Source organism: Apodemus sylvaticus, chromosome 7, assembly GCF_947179515.1.
Source record: "Apodemus sylvaticus chromosome 7, mApoSyl1.1, whole genome shotgun sequence".
NCBI lineage: Eukaryota > Metazoa > Chordata > Mammalia > Rodentia > Muridae > Apodemus > Apodemus sylvaticus.
The window spans coordinates 16,439,333-16,461,787 of record NC_067478.1 but is presented as its reverse complement, the minus strand read 5'-3'; the positions used below and the strand labels follow the sequence as shown (position 1 = coordinate 16,461,787).

At 38.2% G+C, this 22,455-nt stretch overlaps 1 protein-coding gene across 1 annotated transcript in view; it reads right to left on the bottom strand.

Moving 5' to 3' along the window:
• Nucleotides 1-7,579, bottom strand: part of Dock3 (dedicator of cytokinesis 3) — a 308,913-nt gene extending 301,334 nt beyond the window's left edge. The window contains exons 1-2 of the mRNA XM_052189224.1: nt 7,561-7,579; nt 3,245-3,328 (exon numbers count right to left, since the gene is read on the bottom strand). Coding sequence (XP_052045184.1) covers nt 3,245-3,328; nt 7,561-7,579 — 103 coding nt within the window. The remainder of the gene's footprint in view (nt 1-3,244; nt 3,329-7,560) is intronic.
• Nucleotides 7,580-22,455: the final 14,876 nt, after the last annotated feature.

Sequence of the window (22,455 nt, the reverse complement as noted above, 5' to 3'; positions counted from 1 at the left end):
CCCCAGGCCCAAGCTAGATGCTGTTCCCAGCACAAGGGCCACCCCCGACTCCATTCTTGGATATTCTGTGACTCCCAGGGGTGCCTGGATGTCCAAGAGTCAGAGAACCTCCTCGGACTGGCATTGAACCCCAGAACCAGCTCCAGCTTCTTCCCACATCTCCAACGGTGCTTTCCTACCCCCAGAGTGGTGTCTCCCCACTTCCCTGAAACCCAGAAGCAGCCTGGAGGTGGGTAGAACATAGACCCACGTAAACATTGTTTCTTTCATTTCTGTATCTGAATTCATTAACTCCTTTTCTGCTACTGATTGTTGCCTGAATATTACAGTAATGCAAGATAGAAAAAAAAAACAAATTAAACAAATGGGAAATTAGCAGGCTATATGTGAATCAAAAAGGAAAAAACTCAAAAGGAAATCATAAAGTTTCTAGGAGATTAAACTTTGACTGACCTTGTCTGCTCACTAACTGATTTACTCTGATAAACATGAAGACTGAATTCATTGTTTATTTTCTCTCTCTACAAACAAAATAATTATGCCAATATTTGGCTTAGCTCAAAAAAAAAGGAAAAGAATTCATCAATATTTATAATGCTTAGATCTCTCTGGATAAGAGATTTTTTTTTTTAAGACAGGATTTCTCTGTGTAGCCTTGGCTATTCTGAAACTCACTCTGTAGACGAGGCTGGCCTCAAACTTAGAGATCTGCATCCTGAGTGTTGAGATTAAAGGCCTGAGCCACCACTGCCCAGCCATAAAAGAACTTTTCAAAACACTGGATCACTCAAGGAACCATTTCTTCAATATTACTTTTAAAAAGAATATTAAATTTGTGTGAAATTGTATCTACAATATAGTTCAGGGGGGAAAAAACAGATTTATTTTCTCCATCTTGACAGTAGAAATATTCTAACAGAACAGCCAGCATCAACTTTAAGACTGCAGACTATACAAGAACACAGAACTAAGTCCAAAAGTACTAAGAGAATTAGAAGACAGAAGTGTTCAGCAGAAACTGGAATCAAGTGAAAGCATTACAGTAGAAGTACACGACAAAATCAACAGTTTATAAATCATCAATCAGTCTAAAAAGACAAAAGAACTGGAATCTTTGTGCCATTCCAGACTAGACAAATTTCCCTCTCTTCCAAAAATATCCTATAGTGTAGATAACAGGGAGATCTCTCCCTCTCTCTCACACACACACATGCGCACGCATGCACACACACACACACACACACACTCACTCACTCACACACTGTGTTTGTGAGTGTTGTATTTGTCAGACAGACAGAGACACAGAGTGTGTGTGTGTGTGTGAATGTATGTGTTTGTATATTTCCCAGGAGTGCTATACCATGTGTAAGTGAGGGTTAGAGGATATAACCAGTGGAAACACTTCTGAGAATCCAACTCTAGTAATCAGGCCTCATGACAAGTGTCACATCACTGGCCCTTAAGGAGTCATCTGGAGAAGGTCTTGTCTAAGATTTTTATTCTAGAGTCAGAAGTCTCTTTATGTTCCTATCTGTAGAACCCATAGTAAGTATCAATTTGCTGAATAAATGAATATATATCTGCCTTGAAAGCTAGTTTGACTATAGGAAGTTTTCTAAAAATAAATACATAAATAAATAAAACACACTAAGAGGTCTATGTAGAGTAAATACACTGTGATGCATAAAGGCACAAAGGCTGCTTTCACTTCCAGACTATAAAAAACTAAGGAAACCAGCTGTAGGAACTGGGTAATAAGGCAACAACTGATTAAATGTGATTGAGTATAGGAGCTAAACCTACAAACTGGAGAAAATTTTCCAGCAAAGTATACTACTAAACTTGTATATTTCTAGGGGCTGGAGAAATGATTCTGCAATAAAGAACACTTGCAGGTAGCTACTGTAAAAGATCCGGGGTTTTAGTTCCCACATAGTGGCTCATAATTATCCATAACTCCAGTTTCAAGGGATTTAATGCCTTATCCCAACTCTTGAGGATACTAGGGACACAGACAGGCAAATCATTTAAATAGATAAGCTATTTAAAAATCTAATTTAAAAAAATTTAACTTCTATGTTTATGAAGTCATGTTAGGTTACATTTACAAAGCCTCATAATAACTATCCAACTAGATCAGAGTGCTACTTCCACAGGCCCACAACACAACAGTTCCTCTCCTTTGTATCATGTCTAGTCATGCCAAATGGATAGATGAGGCTAATGAAGTTATTTCCCATAACATCAATTTTTTTTCTTATCTTTTGGATAGTGTTTTCCTTAGTTATTTTTTTTTTTTTGCTTGCTTCTGTATGTGTATTCATATGTGTGTGTGCAAATTTCATGCAAGTTCACTGGTATAAGTGGTTGTATGTACTGTGTGTGCACGCATGTGGAAGCCAGAGTTGACATGGGTGTTTTTTTCAATCACTCACCACCTTTTTGTTTTTACTTGTATGTGTATGGGCATATGTATGTGAATGTGGGTAGCCAAAGAGGCCAGAGGTGTTGGATCTCACTAAGACTTGTGAATCTCCTAATGTGATTCTGGGAATAGAACCTGAGTTCTCTGAAAGAACAATGCATGTTCTTAACCTCTGACCTGTATCTCCAGCCTCTATCAACTTATGTTTTAGACAGAGACCCTCACTGAATATGAAACTCAGATATTCAGCTAAACTGGCTTGTCTGCACCCTGAGGGCTAGGGTTATGGATGAGGCACTGGGGATCCAAACTCAGATTCCCCTGTATGGGCACTAGGTACTTTAAAACCTGACCTAATGCTTTTTGCTAATGCTTTCATTCTGTATAATTTCTAACTTAATTTTACTGCAGAATTTTAAAGACTATATTTTCAGAATGCAAAAATGTCATTATGAGATACATATATAAAAGGATAGCAGTGGAATCAGACTTCACCAGAGCATATATTGTCTTACTACCGATAGAGGTATCTAGTCAATCTGACAGCAGAACAAAGATGACCGATAACAATTCACTCAAATGCAGATAAGTACAAGTAAAAATTAAAAATGATCATGGCATAGTATGTAAAATTAGTATTCTGATATCCAAAATGTCTGATACTATATTAGAGCCACCTTTTGTTGAATATAAATTAGGAAATATTTTAACAGTATTTAGTATGTTTAATAATGACTTCACAAGGATTGCTAAAAATCTATTAGAACAACCAAAACTGTAACTGATCACTATTTATGTGTTTTATAGGCTCACACTTACCTTCACATTTTTCAAGAATCTGAACTGTTTCACCTATTTCTAGGACCAGGCCTTGAGGGACAGATCCTCGAAAACTGCATATCACTAGAAAAGCAAGAATAACATATCAGTTAGTAATTTTTCAAATACTTTAACAGTCAGTCACTGAATTAAGCACTGAATTTTCAATATAAACTTTCCATTATTTAATTATTCCTATTTAATATGTAAGCCTCTTTAATATAGTCAATATATTGTGAAAAGTAATATCATTAAGTAATTCAGAAAATTAAATACATTATGGCATAATTATTATTCCTGAGTGGTGTGTATATGCTCCTATATAAAAATATTTCATGTATGAAACCTCTTCCTGTCCCTCAGCATGACCTAGTTTCACACACCCTATGTGAGCAAAAATGTGTCAGTAATCCTGGTTAACAGACTGGCCAAGCAACAGACCAAGAATTCAGGCCCAGCATCAAAACAGCATCTATGGATGGAACTCAAGATCTACTATGACAGGTAAAGTACTGTACACTATTGTAGACTACAAACTTGCCCAACTTCTATACCAACCCTAATGACCATTTTTTATGCTAGGTCAGCCTCCAAAAACCTAAGGGATTATCCCAGCACTAAGCCAGCCTCCAAGGAATATGGCTGAAGACTAGTACCATGCTCCAAGCACACACCTGAGAACTAACCTCTTGATAAAGAACCACTACCCACATGCTAATCAAAGCACAAGACAGGCCATCCATGAATCCAAGAACACCATCATCAAAGCCATCTGCAGAACCTACCAAATGGCCCACCCAAACTCCCTAGACAGAGAGACTTGATACTGTTTGCCCTGGTACAGCAAACATGTAAAGGCTGAAGGAAGAAACATTTATTTCTTCAAATACAAGCACCAAAGCCAAAAGAAAGATCACAAATAATCAGCAAAATATGAAACTGCCACCAAAGGAACAAACAAAGCACTACTGCCTGACAAAATAAACAGAACTGGACAACTGACACACACTTATCATTGCGGCACTCAGAAGACGTAGAGGTGTGATGGGCCAGACATTAATGAAGAAATTCTAATGAGACCATGTCCCTCAATCAGACTACTGAGAAAATGGACCTCAAGAAACTAGAATTCCCCAGGAATCTCGCTCTACAAAAGGAGAAAGCCTAAAGGCTGGACCAGCCAAAATTTTCTTCCAGAAAATATAAGGCAATAATGGACGGTTCTTATTCTTGTTGCTGGGGAATTTGTAAATGGACTCAGGAGACTCAAGGACCATGCTGGAGTTTGAAAACGTGGAAATAAGCTGTCTAGGGGTATGATTCTTAGTTTGGGTCCAAGAGGAAGGGAATGGGGCAGACTGGCTAAACATCTTGGCAGTTTTTGGGGAAAAGAGAAAACCAGTGTGGTTCACAAAGATATTGAATCTACGGTTCTTTTTATTGGACTACCAAATTCAATATTTACATTTGTAGCCAGAATAGTCTTCTATAGATATATTATACCATGTAACTCTGATAAATGCAATATGAAGAAAATGCTACTAGAGATTTTGCTTGCCTTTTGGTTTTACATATGCATATCTACTGCTATCAGCAGTGTATAACAGTTTCAACATCAAGTTGAGAGCTTGTTTTATTCATATTGCATTTTAATAAAAAGAACCCAAATCTTGTAGCATAAGGCATTAAAGCAGCAGCCTTCCCTGTCTTTATATCTCAGAATTTTCTTCATATTCCCCTTTGTTCAACGTTGTATTTTCTTGGTATATGAAACTTACTGGAAAAAAACAGTATTGCAATAGACTGCTATTTTACATACTTAAAACTGCATTGGTGCATCTCCTCCCTTCTGTTATGATTCTGTGTGTAAGGTATTAGACGAGCTATATATAAACGACTTCTAAAAAGGAACTAATATTTGTAATGACAAAAACACTTCTAGACTTATTTATCTTCATTAACCTTTGTCCTTTACTTTGATTTTAAAATACAGTTTTAACTTAGATTCATTTGTTATCCATTTAAAAAGAACTATGGATAGTGCTAAGAAACAGCTGGAACCTACGCTTGCTTGCTTCCTTCCTTCCTTCCTTCCTGCCTTCCTTTTTGTCTAGTCTTTTTTAAAGAAATGACCTAATGACTAGAATCGAATACACTATCTGGTTCAGCTTTACATATCTAGGTATGAAGTATCTTAGGAAAAGAAAAGCAAAAACTTACACAAAAATCCAACTTCTGTAAATCTGTCTCTTTGGTTTATACTATCTTCTTTTCAATCACTCTTTGCTAAGACTCGACATTTTAGTATTTTGGCCTGTTAACTGGTTTGGAAATGTTGCTATATTGTGCCTTGAATTCTCATCTCACTGTATGTATTTAAGAGATTTCAGTAGAAATTACAACCAGTTTTTCAAGTTTTCACTTTGCTAAACTACTTAAAAAACATCATTCAATTACAAACTTCATCTGGTTGTTACAGGCATAAAACAATAGCTTTTAAAACATTTAATACAGTATTTTTATTAATCTTTTCAGAATTTCACATAATACATCCCTCACACTCGTTTCCCCATCTTTCTATATCTGCACACCCACTTGTGACCTCCCCCCAACAAAACAACAACAAAAACAGTCCAGGGGGCACAGGCCACCCAGATGGGCATGCCCCTTCTGACCACACTAGGAAAAGACTTGCTCCACCGTCACCACAGCCCTCTCTCACACCTCAGTGCCTGCCACAGCTCCCACTTGGCCTCTCCACGGCTCATGCACTGCTCCTCTCTTCCATCTTTCCCACATCCATCAAAAATTAGTTGTTTCTAGTGGGCCTGGAAGGCCTGGGCAGCTTCCCCAGTCCTTCACTATCTTTCCATCCATCCTCTCAGCCCTCACACTGCACCCCTATCCCCACCTCCTTCACCCCCTGCCCCCTTAAGCACAAGTTCCCTTTCAAGATTTTGATATTTGTAAGACTCTTTAAAATACTCATAAGTTTAACAAATTAGGTTAATTCAAGCTTTCAATAATTCAAAATGTAAGTAACAGGTACCCAAAATAAATTCTTATTTTTGGGCTTTCTTTTCTAGTTATCCATTAACCACATTATCAACAGCTCAGAAATCATGAGGACGCTGAGAAAGTTGATTGTTCAGTTTCTTGGCTCTGAAAATATGGATAGTTGCTATTTTTAAAATTGTCTGTTAGAAACCTAAGAAAAATATAAGGCAGTCTGTTCCCCTAAATAGTTACATGCCATCTTGTGACATTTTAAAACTTAACTATGAATACTGTTCCACTCTAATGACAGTTTATGTTTAACTGAAAATAAAGATTTTGGCCAGGTAGTAGTGGTGCATGCCATTAATCCCAGCACTAGAGAGGCAGAAGCAGGTGGATCTTCAAGTTCAAGGCCAGCCTGGTTTACATTGTGAATTCCAGGTCAATTAATTCTACATAGAGAAACCGTTGCAAAAAAAAAAAAAAAGAAAGAAAGAAAGAAAGAAAGAAAGAAAGAAAGAAAGAAAGAAAGAAAGAAAGAAAGAAAGAAAGAAAGAAAGAAAGAAAGAAAGAAAGAAAGAAAGAAAGAAAGAAAGAAAGAAAGGAAGGAAGGAAGGAAGGAAGGAAGGAAGGAAGGAAGGAAGGAAGGAAGGAAGGAAGGAAGGAAGACAGACAAAGATTTGGTTTTGGTTTTTAACATTTCAGACTTGGGCAGCAAATTACCTCAGCAAAGCTGAAATCCATTTAAGTATCTGGTTGTGTTAAAGTTTTAAATAACTGCTTTGTAAGCAACTATCTTTAAATAATACCCTATATATTTATATGACTTTCAGTAGCATATTAACTATGTATCTGAACTTTATATATTAGAAAAATGTTTACAAACTCAAAGACATATAAAGTTAATGCACTCAAAATACCAATAACAGCTGTTGCTCACCCAGGGCTTTTTCAGCAGCCAAGTATGACTGACAATAACAGCAGCTGCAACCAGAGCCAGCCTCAGCAATGGGCACTACAGGCCAGAGCAAGGCCCTGCTTTCCCTTGGCCCCGAGTCAGCTAAACAGCTGAAGATTTCTGTGTGTCCCTGTGAACACAGAAATACAAGGCAGCCCCATGCCAGTACCCTGGTTAAGAAGGAGGAACAACTCATGGAGACAGTATATTATGGAAAGCTAATGAGGAAATGCCTCCCATCCATGCAGCTGCACTAACTGATACAAACAATGGGATCTTTTCATGCTGCACTGGACTTGCTACTACCCACCTGGAAAGTGCATAAAAAGGATAATGATGAGCCCTAAGAAATCCTACCTACTTTCTACAAAAAGCTTCATTATGGGGCTGGAGAAAGCTCCTTGGTTAATAGCACAGCTCTTCTAAAAGACCCAGGTATGAGCCCCAGCATCCATACTGAGGCTCACAATCATCTGTAACTCCATTTCTGAGGACCCAACACCCTCTTTTAATCCTCAAAGGCACTGCATACATGTAGATATATACTGGCAAAATTCATACACATAAAATAATTTTTTAACTTTTTAAAAGTTTCATTATATGTGGTATAATTTTGACCTCTTAGTATCTTACATACTTTAAAAAAAAGCATCAGGAAAAAAATCTATAATCTCATCATACTATTTGAAACATTTTTCTGTGACTGTGAGTGTGTATATGTACATATATGCACATACATGTGCTTTCCACTAACAAAATATAATAAAATGTTATTGTACATTTGGCATACACTTATATACAACTTCCCTATAATAACTAATACTGTCCTATAAATTTTTGTAAGACTAATTTTTTAAAGTCTTTGTAATTTTTCTATGTATACGAATGAATGCTTGATCCATTGAGCAGATGTAAGCCATTCCAGTCAAAACAGTTGAGATGGAATCCCAAAGACCCACTCAGTTGATTCCACTTCCTACTCCACTGTCCACTCCCAACCCCAACCCCAACCCCACTTGTGCACAGGCAGATATTCATTGCTCAAGTACAGGATATTGCAGTCAAAACAAGTGCAGGCCACACCAGTCAGAAGAACAGAGATCTCCTGCTGGACAAAAGACCCACGCCAACTCCCAGAAGTCCAGCCCCCAACTCCAATGGAGACTCCCTACTGGACCAGAGGTCACATAACCCACCAAAAATATAGACCACAAAGACCAAAATAACTCAGATGAAACAGAAACCAAGGAATAAAACACCCATTCAACAAAAACATATTCAGAAATAAGCAATGAGACCTATATTCATCCCAAAGACAGATGCCTAGATACCAGTGTAAGACCACAATCAACAACAGTCAGAGTAGTATAGTAATACCAGAGCCCAGCTATCCTCCCCACAGAAACCCTGAATATTCCAACACAACTAAAACATAAGAAGATGACCTTAAAGCCAATTTTATGATGACAGAAGTCTCTGAAGAGGAAATGAATAAATTCCTTAATGAAAGCAAAGAAAATACAAACAGGTGGAGAAAATAAAACTATTCAAGACCAGAAAATAGAAATAGAAGTAATTTTAAAAAAACTTGAGGGAATCATAGAGATGGAAAATCTAGGTAAGCAAACAGAAAATACAGACACAAGTATCACCAACAGAATATTAAAGATGGAAGAAAAATCTCAGGGGTAAAAGATACAACATAAGAAATTGATACTTTGGTTTAACAAGAGAAAGTTAAACCTAAAAAGTTCCTGACACAAAAGATCTATGAAATAAGGGACACTGTGAAAAGACCAAATCTAAAAATAACAGAAATAGAAGATCTCAGCCCAAAAGCCCAGAAATGTTTTTAACAAAATAATAGAATTTTCCTGACCTAAAGGAGATGCCTATAAAAGTACAAGAGTCTTACAGAATACAAATTAAATTAAATGAGAAAAGAAAATCCCCTCTCTACATTAAAAAAAAATCAAAGTACTAAATATACAGAACAAAGAAAAAACGTTAAAAGCTGCAGAGGGAAAAGAACCCAGGTATCCCTCAACAGAAGAGTGGATGCAAAAAATGTGGTATATCTACACAATGGAGTACTATTCAGCCATTAGAAACAATGAATTCATGAAATTCATGAATTCATGAATGGATGGAGCTAGAGAACACCATACTAAGTAAGGTAACCCAGACTCAAAAAGGTGAATCATGGTATGCACTCACTAATAAGTGGATATTAACCTAGAAAACTGGAATACCCAAAACATAATCCACACATCAAATGAGGTACAAGAAGAACGGAGGAGTGGCCCCTTGTTCTGAAAAGACTCAGTGAAGCAGCATAGAGCAAAATCAGAACAGGGAAGTGGGAAGGGTTGGGTGGGAAAACAGGGGGAGGGAAGGGGACTGATGGGACTTTCGGGGAGTGGGGGTCCAGAAAAGGGGAAATCATTTGAAATGTAAATAAATATATCAATAAATTAAAAAAAAAAGAAAAGAAAAGAAAAGAGCAAGCAGCATAACTTCTGGGGGAATCACCATCCCTGACCTTAAGCTATAGTACAGAGCAATAGTGATAAAAACTGCATGGTATTGGTACAGAAACAGGCTGATCAATAGAATAGAAGACCCAGAAATAAAACTACAAACTTAAGGACATTTGATCTTAGACAAAGAAGCCAAAACCATACAGTACAAAAAAGAAAGCATCTTCAACAAATGATGCTGGTCTAACTGGCAGTCAGTATACAGAAAAAATGAAAATAGATCCACATTTATCACCTTACAGAGAGCTCAAGTCCAAGTAGATCAAGGACTCTAAATAAATAAATAAATAAATAAATAAATAAATAAATAAATAAATAAATAAATAAATAAATACCAGATACAATGAATCGAATAGAAGAAAGTGGGAAACAGCTTCAAACTCATTGGTGGGCGATGGAGGAGTTCCCAAACAAAACTCCAAAATCTCAGGTTCTAAGATCAAGAATTGATAAATGGGCATCCTCGGGCACAGCATGCCATACCCATGTGGCCCAGGCAGGCAACATAACCAACCAGCAGTGCAGAGAGACCAGCCTGCACAGGTAGAACCACCCCTTCCGCTCAGAGGATCACGCCAGGAACTCTCTGACTGAAGCTCTCCGGTTTCAGTATCCAGCTTGGGATCATCCTCTGCCACCATGCACCATAGCCAAGTGAAACAAGGAGGTAACTAACCTCTCAGGAGTGCAGAGAGGCCAGACAACACAAGTAGGATCATCCTTGCAGCTCAGAGCAAACAGCCAGAAACCCTGAGAACACAAGAGCCTAGGAGTGACCTGGGTCAGGAGTCTTCTGATTTCCACCTGCACCCAGAGTTGATCAGGGCTACAGAGCTACATACCCAAATACAACCACAAGAGAGCAGGTCTCACAGAAGTACCTACATACTGGTGTACACAGAGAAAATGGGTCTCCCAGGACCACAGATAGAGAGGCTTGTATGACAGATAGCCACAGTCAAGGACAGCAACACCAGCTAACACCAGAGATAACCAGATGGCAAAAGGCAAATGCAAGAACATTACCAACAGAAACCAAGGCAACATGGCACAATCTGAACCAAGTTCTCCCACAACAACAAGTCCTGGATACACCAACACACCTGAAAAGCAGTATCTGGATTTTAAATCTGATGATTTTAAATCTGATCATCAGATTAAAACATCTGATGATGCTGATAGAGGATTTCAAGGACATAATAACTCCCTTAAAGAAGTACAGGAGAACATGAGTGAACAGGTAAAAGCCCTTAAAAAGGAAACACAAAAATCGCTTAAAGAAATATAGGAAAAAATGAGTAAACAGGTAGAAGCCCATAAAGAGGAAACACAAAAATCCCTTAAAGAAATACAGGAGATCATGGGTCAACAGAACCCCTTAAAGAAGAAACACAAAAATCCCTTATAGAATTACAAGAAAACACAAACAAGTGAAGGAACTGAACAAAACCATCTGAGATCTAAAAGTTGAAGTAGATACAATTAAGAAATCACAAAGGGTGACAACTCTGGAGATAGAAAACATGGGAAAGAAAACAGGAGTCATAAATGTAAACATCAACAACAAAATACAAGAGATAGAAGAATCTCAGGCGCTGAAGATACCATTGACTCAACAGTCAAAGAAAATGCATAAAGCTTGTAACCCAAACCATCCAGGAAATCCAGGACAAAATGAGAAGACCAAACCTAAGGATTAAAATATAGAAGAGGGGAAAGATTTACAACTTAAAGGGCCAGTAAATATCTTCAACAAAATTATAGAAGAAAACTTCCCTAACCTAAAGAGAGAGATGCCCATGAACTTATAAGAAGCCTACAGAACTCCAAACAGACTGAACCAGAATAGAAATGCCTCCCTGAACATAATAAGCAAAACAACAAATGTACTAAACAAAAAGAAGAATATTAAAAGCAGTAAGAGAAAAAAGGCCAAGTAACATATAAAGTAAGACCTATCAAAATTACACCAGACTTCTCACAAGAGACCATGAGAGCAAAAATATCCTGGACAGATCTCATACAGACTCTAAGAGAACACAAATGCCAGCCCAGACTACTATATCCAGCAAAACTCTCAATAACCATAGATGGAGAAACCAAGACATTCCATAATAAAACCAAATTTACATAATGTTTCCACAAATCCAGCTCTACAAAGGATAATAGATGGAAAACACCAATATAAGGAGGGAAACTAAAACCTAGAAAAAGCAAGAAAGTAATCTTCTTTCAACAAACATAAAAATTACATCAAAAATAGCAGGAAGCAACAATCACTATTTCTTAATATCTCTTAACATCAATAGACTCGATTCCCCAATAAAAAGACATAGACTAACAGACTGGATTCGTAAACAAGACCCAACATTTTGCTGCATACAGGAAACGCATCTCAGTGTCAAAGACAAGTACTACATATGAGTAAAAGGCTGGAAAACAGTTCCCCAAGCAAATGGTCCCTGGAAACAAGCTGGAGTAGCCATTCTAATATCTGATAAAATTGACTTTCAACCACAATTCATAAAAAAAAAGATACAGAAGGACACGTTATACTCATTAAAGGAAAAATCTACCAGGAAGAACTCTCAATTTTGAATATCTATGCCCCAAATACAAGGGCACCAGCATTCGTAAAGGAAACCTTACTAAAGCTTAAAGCACACATCACACCCCACACAATAATTGTTGGGGACTTATACACTCTATTCAATGGACAGATCAGGGGAACACAAACTAAACAGAGCCACAATGAAACTAATTGAAGTGTTGGACCAAATGGATTTAACAGATATATATACTGAGAGAACATTTCATCCTAAATCAAAAGAATATACCTTCTTCTCAGCACCTTATGGTACCTTCTCCAAAACTGACCATATAATTGGTCACAAAACAGACCTCAACAGATATAAGAAGATCAAACTAATCCCAAACCTCCTATCAGATCACTATGGAGTAAGGGTGGTCTTCAATAGCAACAAAAACTACAGAAAGCCCACATACACATGGAAGCTGAACAATGCTCTACTCAATGATACCTTGGTCAAGGAAGAAATAAGGAAATAAATCAAAGACTTTTTAGAATTTAATAAAAACGAAGGCACAACATACCGAAATTTATGGGACACAATGAAAGCAGTGCTAAGAGGAAAACTCATAGCCCTGAGTGCCTCCAAAAAGAAACTGGAGATAGCATACACTAGCAGCATAATTCACAAGTGAAAGCTCGAGAACACAAAGAAACTAATACACCCAAGAGGAGTAGAAGGCATGAAACCATCAAACTCAGGGCTGAAATCAACCAAGTAGAAACAACAAGAACAGGCTGGGGAGATGGCTCAGAGGTTAAGAGCACTGACTGCTCTTCTGAAGGTCCTGAGTTCAAATCCCAGCAACCACATGGTAGCTAACAACCATCTGTAACGAGATCCGACACCCTCTTCAGGAGTGTCTGAAGACAGCTACAGTGTACTTACATATAATAAATAAATAAATCTTTAAAAAAAAAAAAAAGAAACAACAAGAACCATATAAAGAATCAACAAACCCAGGAGCTGGCTCTTTTGAGAAAATCAGCAAGATAGATAAACCCTTAGCTAGAGTAACCAAAGGGCACAAAGACAGTACCCAAATTAACAAAATCAGAAATGAAAAGGGAGATATAACAACAGAAACTGAGGAAATTCAAAAAAAAATCATCAGATCCTACTACAAAAGCCTATACAAAACACAACTGGAAAATCTAGATGACATGGACAATTTCCTAGACAAATACCAAATACCAAAGTTAAATCAGGATCAAATAGACCATCTAAACAGTCCCATAACCCCTAACGAAATAGAAGCGATCATTGAAAGTCTCCCAACCAAAAAAAAAAAAAAAAATTCACAGGACCAGATGTTTTAGTGCACAATTCTATCAGACCTTGAAAGAAGCTCTAACACCAACACTCTTCAAACTATTCCACAAAATAGAAACAGAAGGAACACTACCCAACTTGTTCTATGAAGGCACAATTACACTGATACCAAAACCACACAAAGATCCAACAAAGAAAGAGAACACCAGACCAATTTCCCTTAGGAATATCGATGTAAAAATACTCAATAAAATTCTTGCCAACCAAATCCAAGAACACTTCAAAAACATTATTCCCGATGATCAAGTAGGCTTCATCCCAGGGATGCAGGGATGGTTCAATATACAGAAATCCATCAATGTAACCCACTACATAAACAAACTCAAAGAAAAAATGACATGGTCATTTCATTAGATGCTGAAAAAGCATTTGACAAAATTCAGCATCCTTTCATGTTAAAAAAAAGTCTTGGAAAGAACGGGAATTCAAGGCCCATACCTAAATATAGTAAAAGCAATGTGCAGCAAACCAGTAGCCAACTAAATGGAGAGAAACTTGAAGCAATCTCACTAAAATCGGGGACCAGACAAGGCTGCCCCCTCTCTCCATATCTATTCAATATAGCACTTGAAGTTCTAGCTAGAGCAATTAGACAACAAAAGGATGGCAAAGGGATACAATTTGGAAAGGAAGAAGTCAAATGATCACTATTTGCAGATGATATGATACTATACTTAAATGACCCAAAAAACTTCACCAGAGAACTCCTACAGCTGATAAACAACTTCGGCAAAGTGGCCAGATATAAAATTAACTCAAAATAATCAGTATCCTTCCTATGGGAGGATAAACAGGCTGAGAAAGAAATTAGGGAAACAACGCCCTTCACAATAGCCACAAACAATATAAGGTATCTTGGTGTGACTCTACCCAAACAAGTGAAAGATCTGTATGACAGGAACTTCAAATCTCTGAAGAAAGAAACTGAAGAAAACCTCAGAAGATGGAAAGATCTCCCATGCTCATGAACTGGCAGGATTAATATAGTAAAAATGGCCATCTTGCCAAAAAGCAATATACAGATTCAATGCAATCCCTATCAAAATCCCAACTCAACTCTTCAGAGTTAGAAAGAGCAATTCTCAAATTCATCTGTAATAACAAAAAACCCAGGCTAGCTAAAACTATTCTCAGTAATAAAATAACTTCTGGGGCAATTAGTATCCCAGACCTCAAGAAATACTACAGAGCAATAGTGTTTAAAAAAAAAAACAAACTGCATGGTATTGGTACAGTGACAGGCAGGTAGATCAATGGAATAGAATTGAAGACCCAGAAATTAACCCACACACCTATGGTCACTTGATCTTTGACAAAGGAGCTAAAGCCATCCAATGGATAAAAGATAGCCTTTTCAATAAACAGTGCTGGCTCAACTGGAGGTCAGCATGCATAAGTGCAAATTGATTCATTCTTATCTCCTTGTACTAAGCTCAAGTCTAAGTGGATCAAGGACCTCCACATAAAACCAGACACACTGAAACTACTGGAAAAGAAACTGGGGAAGACCCTTGAGCATATGGGCACAGGAGAAAATGTCCTGAACAGAACACCAATAGCTTATGCTCTAAGATCAAGAATTGAAAATGGGACCTCATAAAATTACAAAGTTTCTGTAAGGCAAAGGACACTGTCAATAGGATGAAATAGCAATCAAAAAATTGGGAAAAGATCTTTACCAAACCTACATCTGACAGAGGGCTAATATCCAATATATACAAAAAACTCAAGAAGTTAGACTCCAGAGAAACAAATAACCCTATTGAAAAATGGGGTACAGAACTAAACAAAGATTTTCACCTGAGGAATATTGAATGACTGAGAAGCACCTAAAGAAATATTCAACATCCTTAGTCATCAGGGAAATACAAATCAAAACAACCCTGAGATTCCACCTCACACATCAGAATGGCTAAGATCAAAAACTCAGAAGACAGCAGGTGCTGGCGAGGATGTGGAGAAAGAGAAACACTCCTCCACTGCTGGTGGGATTGCAAGCTGGTACAACCACTCTGGAAATCAGTCTGGCAGTTCCTCAGAAAACTGGGCATGATTCTACCGGAGGACCCTATTATACCACTCCTGGACATATACTCAGAGAATTCTCCAGCATGCAATAAGGACACATGCTCCATTATGTTCATAGCAACCCTATTTATAATATCCAGAAGCTGGAGAGACCCCAGATCACTGGAGGAATGGATACAGAAAATGTGGTATATTTACACAACGGAATACTACTCAGCTATTAAAAATAATGAATTAATGAAATTCTTAGACAAATGGTTGGATCTGGAAAATATCATCCTAAGTGAGGTAACCCAGTCACAAAAGAACACACATGGAATACAGTCACTGATAAGTGAATATTAGCTCAGAAACTCTGAATACCCAAGACACAATTCACATGTCAAATGACTCCCAAGAAGGAGGAAGGAGAGGTCCCGGATCCTGAAAAGGTTTGTTCCAGCATTGTAGGGGAGTACCAGGACAGAGACATAGGAGGGGGTTGATAGGAGAATGGGCAGAGGGAAGAGGGCTTAGGAAATTTATGGGGAGGGGGAAATGGGGAAAGGGAAAATCATTTGGAATGTAAACATTAGAATATAGAAAAAAAAGTATTGCTATGTTGAATTTAAAAAAAAAAAAAGAAGGGGGAACAAAATACCCACAGAAGGAGATACAGAGACAAAGGGTGGAGCAGAGTCTGATGGAAAGACCATCCAGAGACTACCCCACCTAGGGATCCATCCCATATACAGTTACAAAACTCAGACACTATTATCGATGTCCACAACTGCTTGCTGACCGGAGCAGGATATAGCTGTCACCTGGGAGGCTCTGCTAGTGCATGAGAAATACAGAGGGGGACCCTCTCAGTCAGCCATTGAACTGAGCACAGGGTCCCCAATGGAGGAGCTAGAGAAAAGACCCAAGGAGCTGAAGGGGTTTGCAGAGCCATACGAGGAACAACAATACGAGTCACCCAGTGCTCTCAGAGCTCCCAAGGACAAAACCATCAACCCAAGAGTACACATGAAGTTACCCAGGGCTCCAGATGCATAGGCAGCAGAGGATGGCCTTGTTAAGACACCAAAGAGAGGAGAGGCCCTTGGTCCTGGAAAGGCTCGATGCAGCAGTGTAGAGAAATACCAGGACAGGGAAGCAGGAGAGGGTTGATTGGGGTACAGGAAGAGAGGAAATGGCTTATGGAATTTTCGTTGGCAGGGGAACCAGGAAACATTTGAAATGTTTGAAAACAACATTTGAAATGTAAATAAAGAACATATCTAATAAAAAAAGAATTGATAAATGGGACCTCATGAAACTGAAAAACTTCTCTAAGGCAAAGAACATAATCATTAGGACAAATGAGCAACCTACAGATTGGGGGAAAAAATCTTTACTAACCCCACATCCAATATAGGGCTAATATCCACAATATATAAAGATCTCAAGAAGCTAACCTCCAAAAAAACAAACAACCCAGTAAAAAATGAGGTATAAAGCTAAACAGAGAATTCACAACAGAAGAATTTTGAATGGTCAAGAAGCACTTAAAGAAATGTTCAAAGTCCTTAGTGATCCGGGAAATACAAATCAAAATGACCCTGAGATTCCACTTACACCAATCAGAATGACTATGATCAAAAACTCAGGTGACAGTACATGCTTGGGAGAATGTGGAGAAAGAGGAACATTCCTCCATTGCTGATAGGAGTGCAAACTGGCACATCCACTCTGGAAAAAAATCTGGAGGTTCCTCAGAAAATTCTAAATAGATCTACCTGAAGACTCAGCTATACTACTCTTAGGCATACACACAAAGGATGCCTCACCATGCCACAGGGGCACGTGCTCCACTATGTTCATGGTGACCTTATCTGTGATGGCCAGAAGTTGCAAACAACCCAATGTCCCATAATGGAAGAATAGATAACAGAAAATGTGGTTCATTTACATAATGGAATACTATTCAGCTATTAAGAACAAGGACGTACTGAGTTTTACAAGCAAATGGATGGAACTAGAAAATATCATCCTGAGTGAAGTAACTCAGACCCAAAAGGACATGCATGGTATGTACTCACTAATAAGTGGATATTATCCAAAAAAATACAGAATACCCAGGATACAATCTACAGAACTCAAGAAGGTTAGCAAACTGAAGGACTAAAGTGAGGATGCCTCAATCTCACTTGGGAAGAAGAAAGCATCACTAGAGGCAGAAAGAGAGGGAGCAACCTAAGTGGGAGAGGAGAGGAGGGGAAAAGGGGAACATGATTAGATACTGGGTGGGGAGTGGGGACAGGAGAGAAGCCCTAAGGGCCAGAATAATGAATGGGAAATATGTAATCTACGGGAGTCAGATGTGGGGAGGAACCTCTCTAGAATGTACCAGAGACCTGGGAGATGAAAGATTCTCAGCACTCAAAGGGAGGAACCTTAGATGAAATGCCCAACAGTAGGGAGAAGGCACTTGTAGAGTCCATCTCCAGTAGAAAGACAGGACATCAAGTAGAGGGATGGGGTTGCCCTCCCACAGACAAAAACTCTGACCCAGAATTGTTTCTATCTAAAAGAATTGCAGGGATAAAAATGGAGACTCCAATGACAGGTCCAAAGTGGGATCCAGCTCAAGAAGAGGCTCCATGTGCTTACAGACAGGAGCCTAGCATGACTGTCCTCTGAGAGACCCAACCAGCAGCTGACAGAGACAGATGCAGATACACCCAAACATTAGACTGAAGTTGGGGGCTCCTATGGCTGAATTAGGGAAAGGCTGGAAGAAACTGAGGAGGAGAGTGACCCCATAGGAAGATTAGCAGTCTCAACTAACCCAGACTCCTGAAATCTCTCAGACACTTGAGACACCAACTAGGCAGCATACAAATATACAGCAGAGGACTGCCTGGTCTGGCATTAGAGAAGATGTGCCTAACCCTGGAGAGACTTGAGGCCCCAGGGAATGGAGAGGCCTGGCATGAAGGTGGGGTGGGAGGAACATCCTCTTGGAAACAGGGGAAAGGAGGAATGGGATGAGAAACTGTCAGAGGACAGACCAGGAGTGGGATAACTACTGGACTGTAAAAAAATAAAATAAAATAAAATAAAATTAATTAATTGAAAAACATAAAGACAGACCTATTAGAACCTGACTTCTCAATGGTGACTCTAAAAGACAGAAGAGGCTAAAAAGATGTCTTACAAAACACTAAGAGAGCCACAAATGCCAGCTAGCTACTATACCCAGCAAAACTTTCATCACCATAGATGGAGAAAACAAGATATTCCATGATAAAGTCAAATTTAAATATTTATCTATAAACCCAAACCTACAAAATGTACAAGAAGGAAAACTGCAACCCAAAGATATTAATAATACCTATAAAAACACAGGAAATAGGTAATCTCACACCAGAAACAAAAACGAAAGCACACATGTGCACATACACACACAGACACACACACAGGAGGAGGGGCAGAAGAAGGGGGAGAGTGAAAACCACCACCAGCAACAGGAATTAATCATTGGTCATTGATATTTCTCCAATCAATGGACTCAATTCCCCAATAAAAAGACACAAGATAACAGAATGGATGGGAAAACAGGATCCATCCTTCTGCTACATACTAGAAACACACCTCAACATCAAAGGTAAACATTATTGCAGAGTAAAGGGTTGGTAAAGAACTTTCCAAACAAATGAACCCAAGAAGCAAAGGACACACCATACTCATCAAAGAAAAAAAATCCACCAAGATGATATCTCCATTCTTAACATATAAGCCCCAAAAGCAAAAACAACCTGTTAAGATAATCTCTTGTGAAACATCTTAAAAAATGCTCAACTTCTTTAGTCATCAGGGAAATGCAAATCAAAACAACCCTGAGATTTCACCTTACACCAGTCAGAATGGCTAAGATTAAAAACTCAGGAGACAGCAGGTGTTGGCGAGGATGTGGAGAAAGAGGAACACTCCTCCACTGCTGGTGGGGTTGCAAATTGGTAAAACCACTCTGGAAATCAGTCTGGCGGTTTCTCAGAAAACTGGGCACGTCACTTCCAATAGATCCTGCTATACCACTCCTGGGCATATACCCAGAGGATTCCCCAGCATGTAATAAAGATATATGCTCCACTATGTTCATAGTAGCCCTATTTATAATAGTCAGAAGCTGGAAAGAACCCAGGTATCCCTCAACAGAAGAATGGATGCAAAAAATGTGGTATATATACACAATGGAGTACTATTCAGCCATTAGAAACAATGAACTCATGACATTCTTAGGGAAATGTATGGAGCTGGAGAACATCATACTAAGTGAGGTAACCCAGACTCAAAAGATGAATCATGGTATGCACTCACTAATAAGTAGATATTAGCCTGGAAAACTGGAATACCCAAAACATAATCCACACATCAAATGAGGTACAAGAAGAATGGAGGAGTGGCCCCTGGTTCTGGAAAGACTCAGTGTAGCAGTATAAGGCAAAACCAGAACAGGGAAGTGGGAAAGGGTGGGTGGGAGAACAGGGGGAGGGAAGGGGGCTTATGTGACTTTCAGGGAATGGGGGGCCAGAAAAGGGGAAATCATTTGAAATGTAAGTAAAAAATATATCGAATAAAAAAAATAATATTGTAAAAAAAAACTGATAATCTCTTGTGCAAAGTATGGAAGTTTTGCCTGTAAGTAAAAAAGCCTATGGCCAATGAGCTAAGGCAGGATTAGAAGGTAGGACATCAGGCAGAGAGAGATGATTCTGGGAGAATCAAGCATGAGAAATTAGTTCCAGACACAAAGGAAGACAATCACATGAAACTGAGGACCAGGTAACCAGCCACATCTCATGACAAAGAATAAAAGAAATGGATAATTAAGTTATGAGCTAGTCAGGGAACAGAGCCAAGGCTGCTGGCCTAGTAGGTGCTTATTCATATATAAGAAGTCTCGGCATGGTTATTTCATGAACCTGGGCATGGGTGAAAAGGCCTGAGGTTATAGGTGACTGACTACAGCAACCACATTGTACAAGAAACATTTACTAAAGCTTCAATCACACATTAATAATGGGAGACTTCAATACCCCACTCTCACCAAAGAACAGGACACCCAGACAAAAACTAAATGGGGGTGGGGGTGGGGAGCTTGAAAGATGGCTCAGCGGTTAAAAGCACCGACTGCTCTTCAGAAAGTCCTGAGTTCAAATCCCAAGAACCACATGGTGGCTCACAACCATCTGTAACAAGATCTGACACCCTCTTCTGGTGTGTCTGAAGACAGCTACAGTGTACTTACATATAATAAATAAATAAATCTTTTTTAAAAAAAACTAAACAGGGAAATAATGGAGCTAACAGATATTAGGAACCAAATACATCTAACAGATATCTACAGAATATTTCACCCAAATATGAAAGAACATACCTTCTTCTCAGCACTTCACAGAACTTTCTCCAAAATTGAACTTGGTCACAAAGCAATTCTCAACAGATTCAAGAAAAAAAATATAACCCCTGTATCCTACCAGACCATCAACAATTAAAACTGAATTTCAAAAACAAAAGAAATAACAGAAAGCCTACAAACTCATGAAAACTGAGTAACTCTCTACTGAACAACTACTGGATCAAGACAGAAATAAAGGAATTAAAGAGTTCCTACAATTTAATGAATATGAGTATACAACATATGCAAATGTATGGGACACAATGAAAATGGAGCTTGGAGGAAAATTCATACCAGTAAGTGCCTGCATAAAGACATTTGAGAGATCTCATACAAGCAAACAGTAGAAAATAATCAAACTGAAGGCTGAAATAGAAACAAAGAGAACAATACAAAGACTCACTGAAACAAAGATTGCCAGGAACTAAAACTGGACTTCAAAAACAACAGAAAAACCATATACTCATGGAAACTGAACAACACTCTACTCAATGATACCTTGGCTAGGGAAGAAATAAATAATGACTTTCTAGAATTCAATGAAATAAAGACACAGCATACCCAAACTTATAGAACACAACAAAAGCAGTGTTAAGAGAAAAATTCTTAGCACTAAGTGCCCTCATTAAAAAAAAAAAAATGGAGAGATCTTATACTACCAACTTACAGACATACCTGAAAGTTCTAGAACAAAAAGAACAAACACAGACAATAGGAGTAGAAGAAAGAATCAGCCAAATTCAGGGCTGAAATCAACCAATTACAAACAAAGAGAAAGAGTAATACAGAGACAATAAAACCAAGAGCTGGTCCTTTGAGAAAAATCAACAAAATAGATAAACCCTTAGCCAAACTAACTAAAGGGCACAGAGACAACATCCAAAAAACAAAATCAGAAATGAAAACAGACATAACAACAAAAATGGAGGAAATTCAAAAAATCATCAGATCTTACTAGAAAAGCCTATACTAAAAAAAAAAAAAAAAAAAAAAAAAAAAAAAAAAAAAAAAAAAAACTAGAAAATCTGGATGAAATGGATGACTTCCTAGACAGATACCACATACCAAGGTTAAATCAAGATCAGGTAGACTATCCAAACAGTCCCACAACTCCTAAGGAAATAGAAGCAGTCATTAAAACCCTCCAACCAAAAAAAAAAAAAACAAAAAACAAAAACAAAAAAACAAAACAAAAAAAAAAAAAAACAGGGCCATATGGTTTTAGTGCAGAATTCTACCAGACCTTCAAAGAAGAGATAATACCAACTATTCCTCAAACTATTCCACAAAACAGAAACTGAAGAAACACTACCTAATTCATTCCATGAAGCCACAGATAC